Raw genomic sequence first — 15,515 nt, 5'->3', positions numbered from 1 at the left:
TTAGCTGGTTATTTTACTTGCTGGTTGATGCAGTTTCTTCCTAGCATTGAGGGTTTTTGCAATTTGGCATGTTTTTGCAGTAGCTGGTACTGGTTTTTCCTTTCCACGTTTAGTGCTTCCTTCAGGAGCTCTTGTAGGGCAGGCCTGGTGGTGACAAAATCTCTCAGTATTTGTTTGCATGTAAAGGATTTTATTTCTCCCTCACTTATGAAGCTTAGTTTGGCTGGATATGAAATTCTGGGTTGAAAATTATTTTCTTTAAGAATCTTGAATATTGGCCCCCACTGTCTTCTGGCTTGTAGAGTTTCTGCTGAGAGATCCGCTGTTGGTCTGATGGGCTTCCCTTTGTGGGTAACCCGACCTTTCTCTGTGGCTGCCCTTAACATTTTTTCTTTCATTTCAACTTTGGTGAATCTGACAATTATGTGTCTTGGAGTTGCTCTCTTCAAGGAGTATCTTTGTGGCATTCTTTGTATTTCCTGAATTTGAATGTTGGCCTGCCTCACTAGGTTGGGGAAGTTCTCCTGGATAATATCCTGAGGAGTGTTTTTCAACTTGGTTCCATTCTCCCTGTCACTTTCAGGTACACCAATCAGACGTAGATTTGGTCTTTTCACCTAATTCCATATTTCTTGGAGGGTTTGTTTCTTTTTACTCTTTTTTTCTCTAAACTTCTCTTCTCGCTTCATTTCATTCATTTGATCTTCAGTCACTGATACCCTTTCTTCCACTTGCTCAAATCAGCTACTGAAGCTTGTGTATACATCACATAGTTCTCGTGCCATGGTTTTCAGCTCTATCAGGTCACTTAAGGACTTCTCTGCACTGTTTATTCTAGTTAGCCATTCATCTAATCTTTTTTCAAGGTTTTTAGCTTCTTTGCGATGGGTTCAAACATCCTTCTATAGCTCAGAGAAGTTTGTTATTACTGATAGCCTGAAGCCTTCTTCTCTCAACTTGTCAAAATAATTCTCTGTCCAGTTTTGTTCTGTTGCTGGCAAGGAGCTGTGTTCCTTTGGAGGAAAGAGGCGCTCTGATTTTTAGAATTTTCAGCTTTTCTGCTCTGGTTTCTCCCCGTCTTTGTGGTTTTATGTACCTTTGGTCTTTGATGATGGTGACGTACAGATGGGGTTTTGGTGTAGATGTCCTTTCTGTTTGTTAGTTTTCCTTCTAACAGTCAGGACCCTCAGCTGCAGGTCTGTTAGAGTTTGCTGGAGGTCCACTCCAGACCCTGTTTGCCTGCATATCAGCAGCGGAGGGCTGCAGAACAGCAAATATTGCAGAATGGCAGATATTGCTGCCTGATCCTTCCTCTGGAAGCTTTGTCTCGGAGGGGCACCTGGCTGTATGAGGTGTCGGTTGGCCCCTACTGGGAGGTGTCTCCCAGTTAGGCTACTCAGGGGTCAGGGACCCACTTGAGGAGGCAGTCTGTCCGTTCTCAGATCTCAAACTCCATGCTGGGAGAACCACTACTCTCTTCAAAGCTGTCAGACAGGGATGTTTAAGTCTGCAGAAGTTTCTGCTGTCTTTTGTTCAGCTATGCCCTGCCCCCAGAGGTGGAGTCAGAGGCAGGCAGGCCTCCTTGAGCTGCAGTAGGTTCCACTCAGTTCGAGCTTCCTGGCTGCTTTGTTTACCTATTCAAGCCTCAGCAATGGCGGACGCCCCTCCCCCAGCCTCACTGCCATCTTGCAGTTTGATCTCAGACTGCTTTGCTAACAGTGAGAGAGGCTCCGTGGACGTGGGACCCTCCGAGCCAGGCACGGGATATAATTTCCTGGTGTACCGTTTGCTAAGGCCATTGGAAAAGCACAGTATTAGGGTGGGAGTGTCTGATTTTCCAGATACCATCTGTCACAGCTTCCCTTTGCTGGGAAAGGGAATTCCCTGACCCCTTACACTTCCCAGGTGAGGCGATGCCCTGCCCTGCTCCATGGGCTGCACCCACTGTCTGACAAGCCCCAGTGAGATGAACCCAGTACCTCAGTTGGAAATGCAGAAATCACCCGTCTTCTGCGTTACTCACACTGGGAGCTTCACACTGGAGCTGTTCCTATTCGGCCATCTTGGAACCTCTCCTACTTAGTTTATTGAGAATTTTTCTCATTAAGGGATACTGAATTTTATCCAAAATCTTTTCTATAGCAATTGAGATAATCATGTGGTTTTTGTCTCTAGTTTTGTTTATGTGATGAATCACATTTATTGATTTGTGTATGTTGAACCAACTTTGCATCCTGGGAATGAAGCCTACTTCATTGTGGTGGATTACCTTTTTGATGTGCTTCTGGATTCAGTTTGCAAATATTTTGTTGAGTATATTTGCATCGATTTTCATCAAATATATTGGCCTGAAGTTTTCTTTTTCTGTTGTGTTTCTGCCAGGTTTTGGTATCAGAATGATGCTGGCCTCATAGAATGAGTTAGAGAGGAATACTTCCTCCTCAACTTTTTGGAATATTTTCTGTAAGAATAGTACCAGCTTTTGGCCAGGCGCGGTGGCTCATGCCTATGATCCCAGCACTTTGGGAGGCCGAGGTGGGTGGATCATGAGGTTAGGAGATTGAGACCATCCTGGCTAACATAGTGAAACCCCATCTCTACTAAAATTACGAAAAATTAGCCAGGCGTGGTGGCAGGCACCTGTAGTCCCAGCTACTCAGGGGGCTGAGGCAGGAGAATGGCATGAACCTGGGAGGTGGAACTTGCAGTGAGCTGAGATAGTGTGACTGCACTCCAGTCTGGGCGACAGAGCAAGACTCCATCTCAAAAAAAAAAAAAAAAATAGTACCAGCTGTTCTTTGTATATCTGGTAGAATTCAACTGTGAATCCATCTGGCTCTGGGTCTTTTTTGATTTATAGGCTATTGATTACTGATTAAATTTCAGAGCTTGTTATTGGTCTGTTCAGGGAATCAGTTTCTTCCTAGTTCAGTCTTGGGAGGGTGTATGTGTCCAGGAATTTATCCATCTCTTCTAGGTTTTCTAGTGTGTGTGCATACAGGTGTTCCTTATATTCTCTGATGGTTGCTTATGTTTCTGTGAGGTCAGTGGTAACATCCCCTTTGTTACTTCTAATTGTGTTTATTTAGATCTTCTCTCTTCTACATTGGTCTAGCTACTGGCCTATCTTTTCAATAAAAACCAACTCTTGGATTCATTGATCTTTTGAATGGTTTTTTGTGTCTTGATTTCCTTCAGTTCAGTTCTCATTTTGGTTATTCCTTGTCTTCTGCTAGCTTTGAGGTTGATTTGCTCTTGCTTCTGTAGTTTTTTCAGTTGTGATATTAGGTTGTTAATTTGACATGTAACTTTTTGACATGGGCATGTAGTGCTATAAATTTCCGTCTTAATATTGCCTTAGCTGTGTCACAGAGATTCTGGTATGTTGTATCTTTGTTCTCATTACTTTCAAAGAAGTTCTTGATTTCTGCCTTAATTTCATTATTTACCCAAAAGTCATTCAGGAGCAGATTGTTTAATGTCCATGTAATTGCATGGTTTTGAGTGTTTTTTGTTTTTTTTTTAGTTTTGACTTCTATTTTTATTATGCTGTCATCTGGGAATGTGTTTGTTATGATTTTGATTCTTTTGCATTTCCTGAGAATTGTTTTCTGTTTGATTATGTGGTCGATTTTAGAATATGTGCCATGTGCTGATGAGAATAATGTATACTCTGTTGTTTTTGGGTGGAAAGTTCTGTAGAGGTTGGTCAGATTCATTTGGTCCGATGTTGAGTTAGGTCCTGAATATCTTTGTTAATTTTCTGCCTCAATGATGTGTTTGATACTGTCAGGAAAGTGTTAAAGTCTCCCACTGCTGTTGTGTTGGAGTTTAAGTCTCGTTTTAGATCTCTAAGAACTTGTTTTTTGAATCTGGGTGTTCCTATGTTGGGTGCATATGTATTTAGCATAGTTAGGGTTTTTTTTTTGGTTGAGTTGGATCCTTTAGCATTATACAATGCCCTTCTTTGTCTTTTTTGATCTTTGTTGGTTTAAAGTCTATTTTGTCTGAAATTAGGACCACAACCCCTGCTTTTTTCTATTTTCCATCTACTTGGTAGATTTTCCTCTATCCCTTTACTTTGAGCCTTTGGGTGTGAGATAGGGCTCTTGAAGACAGCATACCATTGGGTCTTCCTCTTTTTATCCAGCTTGTTATTCTGTGTTTTGTTTTCAGTTTTTTGTTTTGTTTAGTTTTATTTTTCTTTTCTTTTCTTTTTTTTTTGAGACAGAATCTCACTTTGTCACCCAGGCTGGCATGCAGTGGCGTGATCTCAGCTTACTGCAAACTCTGCCTCATGGGTTCAAGTGATTCTCCTGCCTCAGCCTCCCTAGTAGTTGGGATTACAGGTGTGTACCACCATGCCTGGCTAATTTTTGTATTTTTTAGCAGAGACGGGGTTTCACCATGTTGGCCAGGCTGGTCCTAAACTCCTGACCTCAAGTGATCCACCCACCTCTGCCTTCCAAAGTACTGGGATTACAGGCATAAGCCACCATACCTGTCCTCTGTGCCTTTTAAATGGGGCCTTTACCCCATTTATATTTAAGTTTAGTATTGATATGTGTGGATTTGATCCTGTCATTGTGTTGTTCGCTGGTTATTATGCTGGCGTGTTTATGTGGTTGCTTTATAGTGTCACTGGTCTGTGTACTTAAGTGTGTTTTGTATTGGCTGGTAATGGCCTTTTCTTTCCATATTTAGTGTTCCTTTTAAGATCTCTTGTAAGGCGGGTCTGGTGGTAATGAACTCTCTCAGCATTTGCTTATTTGAAAAGGATCTTATTTCTCCTTTGCTAAGAAACTTAGTTTGGTTAGATATGAAATTCTTGGTTGAAGATTTTTCTTCTTTAAGAATGTTGAATATAGGCCCCCAATCTCTTCTGGCTTGTAGGGTTTCAGCTGAGAAGTTTCCAGTGTTAGCCTGACGGGGTTCCCTTTGTACGTGACCTGCCCTTTCTCTGTAGCTGCTTTTAACATTCTTTCTTTCATTTTGACCTTTGAAAATCTGATGATTCTGTGGCTTGGGGATGATCTCCTTGTGTAGAATCTTGCAGGGATTCTTTGTATTTCCTTAATTTGATTGTTGGCTTCTCTGGTGAGGTTGAGGAGGTTTTTGTGGACGATATCCTGAAGTATGTTTTCCAAGTTGTTTGCTTTCTCACTTCCCTTTCGGGAATGTCTGGTGAAATCTGAGCACTTGGTTTGTCTTTCCTATTTTGCTAAAATGTTTTCTGGTCTAATATAACCAGTGGGTATGCTTTTGTTTTTTTCTTTTTTGGTGAGGGGAAGGGACTTAATCATATACAGTATTTGTTTTAAGTGAATTAGAAAATTGGGAATATGATTTCAGCCTAACTTGGCCATTGTGCAGCTTGCCTTCAGACCTAATAGGAATTACATATTGTTTGAAACCATGGTTAGGTTCCAGATATATGGAAGTAAGCAATCCTAAGACTTACTCTGTTACAGGCACCTAACTAAATTTGATTTAAATTCATATTTGAAAACAGTTATTTTGCCATTGTGCATCCCAACTAGCTTAGCAAATACCTAGCAATATAACAATATAAAATACTTCAGGTAACTCCCGATTATTATCTGCATTATGGAGTTGGCTCAGTTGGAAACTTAATACAGCTTACATGCGCTCAAGCAGCAAACTAATGTTTAACTTGAGCAATGGCATAGAAATCATGATTACGCTTTTTCTTTCTTTTTTTGTTTCTTTTTTGAGGCAGGGTCTTGCTGTCATGCAGACTGGAGTGCAATGTCATGATCATGGCTCACTGCAGGCTCGACCTCCTGAGCTCAAGTGGTACACTCACTTCAGCCTCCTGAGTAGCCTGGACTGCAGGCAAATGCCATCAAACCAGTCTAACTTTTAAATTTTTTTGTAGAAACAGGGTCTCACTATGTTGCTCAGGCTGGTTGTGAACTCCTGCGTTTCAGGAGTCCTCCTACCTCAGCCTCCCAAAGTGCTGAGATTGTAGGCCTGAGCCACAGTGCCTGGCCCATACACTTATTTTTATATCATCAGTTTATAACTTACTCTAAAAAGCTCTAAGAAAGATGATCATTGTTAACTTTCAATTATTTAGGTATTTTTAGAAAGCCAAGGAATTGAATTAAATCCGCCAGAGAAGATGGCTCTTGATCCTTACACCGAACTCCGAAAACAGCCTCTTCGTAAGTATGTCACCCCATCAGACTTTGATCAACTCAAGCAATTTCTCACCTTTGACAAACAGGTAAGTGACAGAGGAACTGCAGTAGGCTTATTTATTTCCAAATGTGACCTATACTTATTGGCAAAAGGTTTGGGTAGCTGTATTGGTAACTATTTTGAAACATTACAGCTATAATTGAACTGTTGGGACACAGTACTGTCTTTCTGCTTTCATCAAGGGTTACAGGTACAGGAATGCCTGCATTTCATATGGAGATCCAAAGAAGATTGTGGAGTTGCGGAGTCGTTTTGTGAATCCCACCAAACATTTAAATCTCAAAACAATTCCTGAGCTACGTCTGCTTCCCACCTTACGTTTCCAATTGACAATTTCTTTCCCTTAAAATGAGCTAATTTCATAGACTCCTTTGGGAAACCATAAATCGATTATTGGGAAATTTCAAAAATATGCATATATGTAGGTTCTAATGTTAAAATGTTTAATTTCACAGAAACCCCACTACAGATGCTTCGTTGTTATATGTTATATTAATATTGGAGTCCAGAATGTTCTGAGCATTTTCCAACTCCGTTCCAACCTTCCTAATCCTCTCCCTTGTGAGCTGATGTGTATAAGCAGATTTAAATCCTTTCCTTTCTGTACTAAAGGGAGAGAGAAAAGGAAGAGATCACCCTCAGTGCTTCTTTGCTGTTCCTTTTCTTTAGACATTTAACCCCTTTTAGTTCAGAAAATGTAAACTAGCACTAGCATGGTCTTTTAAGGATTTTGTTCATATCAGTCATATATCTGTTATTATTTTGTATTTAAAGATTGTGTTTATTCCCATGATTTGAAGAAGCCTAGCAAAAAAAAAAAAAAAAGATTGTGTTTATATTATTGCTAGAAGATATGTGTTGATGGGACCAAAAAAAGACTGGTTAATAAATAAAAATTTTTTCTATACTAATTATATATATACTATATTCACATATACCTTTATTAATATTTATAAACCACTATGTAAAGAACTTCATTGCTCTTTTAATTTAGCTTCTCTTTCACTGACTAATATTTTGGATCAAAGTGAGCTCTTCTTTTCTGGCACAAACTTATAATCCTATTATTTAATTATTTCCGGCTGCTGACATATGGTACATAATTTCAGATGTTTTAGTATCTTTGATGAATATTTCTTTTTTTTTTTTTCAATTTACCCCATCTGAAATTACTTCATAGTCTTTCCAGCTAATCTTTTCATCATTAATACATAATTGCCAAAGTAGTCAAGTTGAACTCCCTACTTTTAAGATTCTTGAGTCACTACTTTGGATTCTTCAAAGGTCCTTCGATTTTATGCGATCTGGGATGATACAGACAGCATGTATGGTGAATGTCGGACCTACATTATTCATTACTATCTTATGGATGATACGGTGGAAATTCGAGAGGTCCACGAACGGAATGATGGAAGAGATCCTTTCCCACTCCTGATGAACCGCCAGCGTATGCCCAAAGTTTTGGTGGAAAATGCAAGTATGTTTGATTCAATTTATTCTCTGTTACTTGGGATATTTTTAGGTTCTTAAAGGAGTTAATCAGTATCCATAATTCGTTTATACTTGGAAGCCTCTAGCTATTTTTGCTTAGATGCTCAGAAAATGGCTTCCCACAGCTTTCCTCCTTTACTTGCCCCTTGGTCCAGGCATGTCCCCAAGACAGTCTGGTACCCAGGTCAAGGAAACAAAACCAAAACAACAGTGGGGGGTTTATTTAAAGTGCAGTAGAGCAAGGTTTCTGAACTGAAACGATTTAATATTAGATTTTTAATGCATTTTTCAAACAGACTTGTTTTCATTCAAGGATATGAATGAAAGCTTAGCCTTTCTTTATATGCTTTCCTGACTTTGCTTCTCACTTCAACTACCTCCTAAACAGGAAGTTTCTATGTGGTTTAACTTGAGATTGGAAAATGCATGTCTGTGACTCATAGAGGTGAGGTCCATTGTGTCAAACCCAGCTCATTCTTTGCTGGTTTAAAATTACCTAGCATGGGCTGGGCACAATGGCACACTCCTGTAATCCCAGCACTTTGGGAGACTGAGGTGGGTGGATTGCTCGAGCCCAAGAGTTTGAGACCAGCCTGAGCAATGTGATGAAACCCCATCTCTACAAAAAATACAAAAATTAGCCGTGCTTGGTGCCACACACCTGTATTCCCAGCTACTTGGGAGGCTGAGGTGGTAGGATCATCTGAGCCTGGGAGGTCGAGGCTGCGGTGAGCTGTGATTGTGCTGCTGCACTTCAGCCTGGGCAACAGAGTGGGACCCTATCTCAAGAAAAAGAAAAAAAATTACCTACCATGTTTGAGAGTGGCAGTGCAACAAAATGGCAGCAGATATCTGCTGTTCACTAGTTCCTGGGATGAGTAGGCTTGCTTTAGTTATTGTTCTAGTAGTTTTTACATTTCTCTTAGAATAAAGTCATCTTGGTCACATGTAATGACTGACAACTCTCATGTTTGGGTGGCTGACAGAATTCTGTAAATGTATTCATTGATTTTTTTTCTTTTTACTATATTTTTTGGGAATTAGGATATAAGAAATTTCAGGTATTGGGGCTGGGCACGGTGGCTCACTCCTGTAATCCCAGCACTTTGGGAGGCCGAGGTGGGTGGATCATGAGGTCAGGAGATCGAGACCATTCTAGCTAACATGGTGAAACTCCGTCTCTACTAAAAATACAAAAAATTAGCTGGGCGTGGTGGTGGGCACCTGTAGTCCCAGCTACTCAGGAGGCTGAGGCAGGAGAATTGTTTGAACCTGGGAAGTGGAGGTTGCAGTGAGCCACGATCGCGCCACTGCACTCCAGCCTGGGCAACAGAGCGAGACTCCGTCTCAAAAAAAAAAAAAACAAAAAAAAAACAGAAAAAGAAATTTCAGGTATTGAGCAAGAAGTTTGTCTACATTAGAGGTTATAAATAAATGTGTAGTCTGAGGCTAAATTCAACCTGTCCACATGTATTGCTTCTCTTGCACAGTGCTTTTTTATTAAAAAATGCATTATTATTTGTGGGTAAGGAGTTGGAGGTTCCCATCATTGAAAGAATGGATAAGCAAAATGTAGTGAAGGTACATTTTGATTAATATACAGTAGTTAGAAGCAGTAAACAAGATGTTCCCAGAAAGCAAGTGGATGGATCTCAAAACATAGTGCTGTGTAGGAAAAATACATAAAATTAGATATATAATGCTATAACACATGCAAAACACAGTACACATAGAACACATTCAGTCACATAGCTGCATTAGAATGATTGCATGTGAGGGGAGGAGAATGAGATTGGGGAAAAGGATAAAAGGGAGTGAAAATTGTCATCATTTTAGAATTAGGAAAGTTTATATTATATATATATTAAATGAAAATAACTGCTAATTCAACTTGTATGCTCAAGTAGAAACAACTGGATCTGTGCCCTAGTTCAACACAGTTTGGCTTCTACCTACTGTACATATTCTTATAATCAGTTCTCTATAGAACTGTTTTAGAATTCAGTGGCAATGGGACTAATATACTAATTTTGGCCTTTCAGAATAATTAAACAAGCCTGAAATCCATGCAGTTCGGAGCTAACAAACATTAGATTTACAATAGATAAAGAAATAGGAGTATATTCAAGGTGGCATGAAAAGTCTCACTGAAACTAAATCCTTTTAAATGACAGATTCCAGGTTTGTCTCTGCCTTATCAATGTGACCTATATTGAAAACTTAATATGTAATTATCCTCTTCTATAATTTCCCAATTAAAAATTTTTATCAAAGTTGCGTGGAGAGGCAACCTGGTGACATATATAGGGTTCTTTTCAAAAGTAGGAAACAGGCTGGGCACCGTGGCTCATGCCTATAATCCCATCACTTTGGGAGGCCAAGGCAGGAGGATCACCTGAGGTCAGGAGTTCGAGACCAGTCTGGCCAACATGATTAAACCCCATCTCTACTAAAAAATATAAAAATTACCTGGGCATGGTGGCAGGTGCCTGTAGTCCCAGATACTTGGGAGGCTGAGGCAGGAGAATTGCTTGAACCCAGGAGACAGAGGCTGCAGTGAGCGGAGACTGTGCCACTTCACTCCAGCCTGGGCAACAGAGCAAGACTCCATCTCAAAAAAAGAAAAAAAAGGCATCAGTCATGAGGTACAGAAAAGGCTATGTTTCCATCAGCTACATAATTCCTTTAACTAGAATGGTAGTGTTAAAAGAATGATGTCTAACTGACTCTCAAAGGCATTTATCCAATGGGTGATTTTTATTAAATTCAATTAAACAAGAGGTAAATAACTTCTATGGGAACCATTTCACGTGCTAAGTATTATGGAGGACAAAATGTAACTCCCATTCCTAGAATCCTATCTTTCAGTCATTTCTAGTATCATTAAGAAGACAAGGCATATAAAATACATAAAGCTGTTAAGTAATAACATGAGTAGACCAGATTATCTGATTATGTAATTAGTTAAATCATGCAGACAGAGGTCAGAAGGAGAAAGGTGTGGGCCTGAAAAACTAAAGAAGTCTTTGTCAAAGTGCTGGGATTGGACCCAGATTTAGAATGGCAGAGAACAAAGGGCACACTGGAAAGAAGAACAAGAACAAAGGTTGGGAATTAGGAACAAGTATGGCATGTTTGGGGGCGTCCAAGAGATGGTGGCTAGGCAGAGTTTGTGTTAGACAGTAATAGGAAATTGTGGGAGTAACTTTCAAAAGTCCTCTCAACCAGGGCCTCCTGTTAAGTAGCTAAGATGAATCAAAATCATATATTTATAATGGATGGAGTTAAAATATCAGAAATTCTGGAAGTTATTTCTTTGTCAAGGACAATTGCAGATTACCAATAGGTGGCAGGTAATGTCAAAATGGGACATTTTTTGGCTTACCAAAAGCTTTCTACTCAGCTCTTGAACTCAAGGAACCAGGTTCTGAAAGTCTAAATATGTCAGTTATCCTTCAGAGTGGCTTTCATAGTTTGATCTTGCCCTTGCCTGTTAGGTGACTCTTGAACACCCCTTGGACCTTTAGTGTTCCAGAAAGTTGAATGTTTTTCCTCACTTTCTGTGCGTCTTTATTGGCTCACTCAGTCATTCAAATAATATTAATCGAACATCCATATAGATGAAGGAAACACCATGCTAGGCAATGGAGATCTGAAACTACTATAAGCCCCATATCTCAAAGACTTTACAATCTGATGAGATCAACATACAGATCAATGAAATAGAACACATTGTCCAGAAATAGATGCACACATATGAGGTCATTTGATTTTTGACAAAGGTAAAAAAGCAAGTAGGTGGAGAAATGATTGTCTTTTTAACAAAATGTGCTAGAACAATTCAATAGCCATATGCAAAAGTAAATAAATGAATAAACTTCAACCCTTACCTCACCATACATAAAAGTTAACCCCAAATGGATCATAGACCTGGGCGACAGAATGAGACCCTGTCTCAGAACAGGGGGAAAAAAAAGCAAATGTAATCAAAACAAAAATTGACAATTGGGACCTAATTAAACTAAAGAGCTTCTGCATAGCAAAAGAAGCTATCAACAGAGGAAACAGACAGCCTACGGAATGGGAAAAATACTTGAAACAGTGCATTTGACAAATGTCTAATATCCAGAATCTATAAGGAACTTAACAAGAAAAAAAAATAATAACCCCATTGAAAAGTAGGCAAAGGACATGAACAGACACTTCTCAAAAGAAAACATACAAATGGACAGCAAACATTTTTAAAATGCCCAACATCATTAATCATCATGGGATGCAATCATACCAGTCAGAATGGCTATTATTAATAAGTCAAAAAATAACAGATGTTGGCAGGGTTGCAGAGAAAAGGGAATGCTTATACGTTGTTGATGGGAATGTAAACTAGTTCCGCCCCTGAGGAAAGCAGTTTGGAGATTTCTCCAAAAATAGAACTACACCAATCCCATTATTAGGTATATACCCAAAAGAAAATAAATTGTTCTATCCAAAAGATATTTGCACTATGGCCGGGCGTGGTGGCTCAAGCCTGTAATCCCAGCACGTTGGGAGGCTGAGACGGGCGGATCATGAGGTCAGGAGATCGAGACCATCCTGGCTAACATGGTGAAACCCCGTCTCTACTAAAAAAAAAATACAAAAAACTAGCCGGGCGAGGTAGCGGGCACCTGTAGTCCCAGCTACTCGGGAGGCTGAGGCAGGAGAATGGCGTAAACCCGGGAGGTGGAGCTTGCAGTGAGCTGAGATCCAGCCACTGCACTCCAGCCTGGGCAACAGAGTGAGACTCCATCTCAAAAAAAAAAAAAAAAAAAAGATATTTGCACTCATGTTTATTGCAAGCACTATTCACAATAGCAAAGACATGGAATCAATGCAGGTGCCCATCACTGGTGGATTGGATAAAGAAAATGTGTTAATGGTACATATACACCATGGAATACTACATGGCCATAAAAAATAAAATCATGTTCTTTGCAGCAATGTAGATGCAGGTAGAGGCCATTATACTAAGTGAATTAACACAGAAACAGAACATTGGGTACACATGGACACAAAGATAGGAGCAATAGACACGGGGGACTCCAAAAGGAAGAAGTAAGGGAGAGGGGCAAGGGTTGAAGAACTACCTATCAGGTACTCTGTTCACTATTTGGGTGACAAGATCAATAGAAGCTCAAACTTCAGCATCATACAATATACCTGTGTAACCAACCTGCACATGTACCCCCTGAGTCTAAAATTTAAAAATAAATAAATAAATAAATAACAAAAGTTTTGCTTTCCAAAAGACACTGTTAGGAAAGTGAAAGGAGAAGCTAAAGATTGGGGAAAATATTTGTAAAACATATTTTACAAGGTACTTGTCATAGGATATATAAAGTGGCTCTTAAAACTTAGTAAAACAACCCAAATAAAAAAATAGGTAAAGGATTAGAATAGATACCTCACCAAAAGCATGCAGGTATGACAAGTTAGCACACAAAAAGACGTTTAGCATAGTTACTTATTAGAGAAATGAAAATTAAAACCATGTAAGATACTACTGTATACCTACTAGAAGGTCCAAAATTAAAAAGACTGACCATACCAAGTATTGACTACGATGTAAAGCAGCTGAAAATTTCATACACTGCTAGTGGAAGATAAACTGAAATAACCACTTTGAAAAATAGTTTGTTTTTTCAAATTGCACATATATCTACCACACAAACCAGCCATTCTTTTCTTGGGTATTTGCCAAGAGAAAGGAAAACATATGTCCACACAGAAACTTATGTGAATGTTTATGACAGCTTTTTTTGTAATAGCCAAAAGTTGGAAAGAATGCAAATGTCTATCAACAGTTAGTGAATAAACAATTATTGTATATCAGTACTTTGGAATACTACTGAAAACAATTATTGATGTATGAAACAACATGAATGAATCTCAAAGTAACTATGCTAAGAGAAAGAATTCAGACAAAAATACATGCCTTATAATTCCATTGTTGTAAAAGTATTGAAAACACAATATAAATAAGCAAAATAGATCAATGATTGCATGAGGATGGTGAGGAGAGTTAGATTATAAAAGGGCATGAGGAGATTTTTGGATGTGATAGGTATGTTTATTATTTTGATTGTAATGATGGTTTCATGGGTAAATACATATGTCAAGCAACATCAAAATTGTATACTCTAAAAATGTGCAGCTTATTGTAGTCAATTACACCTCAGTGAAGTAGTAAAAATATAAATTCATATCTAGATATGTCATAGTCAAATGTAAGAACACTAGATTCAAAAAGATCATGAAAGCAGCTCCAAAGAAAAAGGGAACCCATACAGGATGGCAGTTAGAATGACAACTGACTTCCATAGCAACAGTGATTACCAAAAGACAGTGAAATAATATCTTCAGAATGCTGAGAAAAAATGGAATTTAATGCCTAGAGAAACTGTCTTTCAGGAAGAAGGTGAAATACATTTCCAGGCAAACAGATGTTACTAACAACAGACCCTTACTGGGAAAATTCTAGAGTATACTTCAAATGGAAAGAAAACGATTGCAGAAGTAAGGTCTAAGATACAAGAAGTCATAAATAAAGAAAATAGCAAAGTGTGGATAAATCTAAATAATTATTAACTATACAAATTAAAAGAACAATATTGAATTTGTGAGAGTTAAAAATATCAAACTAGAACCAAAATGTATTACAGTAATAGCATAGGAAAGGGTGATAGGATTAAATATATAACAAGTTTTGAAAAATGTTGTTTTTTTAACTTTTATTTGAAGTTCAGGGATACATGTGCAGGTTTGTTTTATAGGTGAGCTTGTGTCGTGGGGGTTTGTTGTACAGATTATTTTGTCTCCCAGGTGTTAAGCCTAGTACCCATCAATTATTTTTCCTGATCTTCTCCCTCCTCCCACGCTTCACCCTCCAATAGACCCCAGTGTATATTGTTCCCTCCCTTGTGTCCATGTGCTCTCATCATTTAGCTTTCACTTATGAGTGAGAACATGTGGTACTTGATTTTCTGTTCCTGCATTAGTTTGCTAAAGATAATGGCCTTCAGCTGCATCCATGTTCCTGCACAGGACATGATCTCATTCTTTTTTATGGCTGCATAGCATTCCATGGTGTATATATACCACATTGTCTTTATCCAATCTGTCACTGATGGGCATTTAGGTTGATTCTATGTCTTTGCTATGTGAATAGTGCTGCAGTGAACATACACTTGCATTTCTTTATGATAGAATGATTTATCTTCCTTTGGGGATATACCCAGTAATGCGATTGCTGGGTCGAATGGGTAGTTCTGTTTTTAGGTCTTTGAGGAATCACCACACTGCTTTCCATGGTGGTTGAACTCATTTACACTCCCACCAACAATATATAAAAGCGTTTTAAAAAACATACTTAAGGTATAGGCACGTATCTTTAAAAAGATAGACAAATAAGTATCAAAAGAAACGGATGAAGTATAAAAACTGATGAAGCTATATTAGTATAATACAAATAGACATTTGGGCAAAAAGCTTTGATTGACATGAAGAGGATCATTACCTATTGCAAGAATATTTTATTTACTAGGAAAATATAATGATTCTAAACTTAAATGCAGTTAATAACATGGATTCAAAATATAGGAAAAATTCATAGCACCATTATTCAATGAGACTGGAAAAATACACCACAATAGTTTGAGCCATTAAAACATTTCTTTCAATAGTTATTAGATGAAAAAGACAAACCAATAAACATATATAAGACTTGAATAACATAATTATTATTCATTTAATAAGTATGT

At 38.5% G+C, this 15,515-nt stretch overlaps 1 protein-coding gene across 3 annotated transcripts in view; it reads left to right on the top strand.

Moving 5' to 3' along the window:
• EFHC1 (EF-hand domain containing 1) overlaps nt 1-15,515 on the top strand; it is a 72,660-nt gene that overhangs the window by 26,730 nt on the left and 30,415 nt on the right. For all 3 annotated transcript variants that reach the window (XM_015136470.3, XM_015136472.3, NM_001265863.1), the window contains 2 exons: nt 6,101-6,250; nt 7,510-7,702. In XM_015136470.3, the coding sequence (XP_014991956.1) occupies nt 6,101-6,250; nt 7,510-7,702 (343 nt within the window). The remainder of the gene's footprint in view (nt 1-6,100; nt 6,251-7,509; nt 7,703-15,515) is intronic.

The sequence above is a fragment of the Macaca mulatta genome, chromosome 4, assembly GCF_049350105.2.
Source record: "Macaca mulatta isolate MMU2019108-1 chromosome 4, T2T-MMU8v2.0, whole genome shotgun sequence".
Classification (NCBI taxonomy): domain Eukaryota; kingdom Metazoa; phylum Chordata; class Mammalia; order Primates; family Cercopithecidae; genus Macaca; species Macaca mulatta.
The sequence above is the reverse complement of the archived record's forward strand: the minus strand, read 5'-3'. Positions and strand labels throughout refer to the sequence as shown.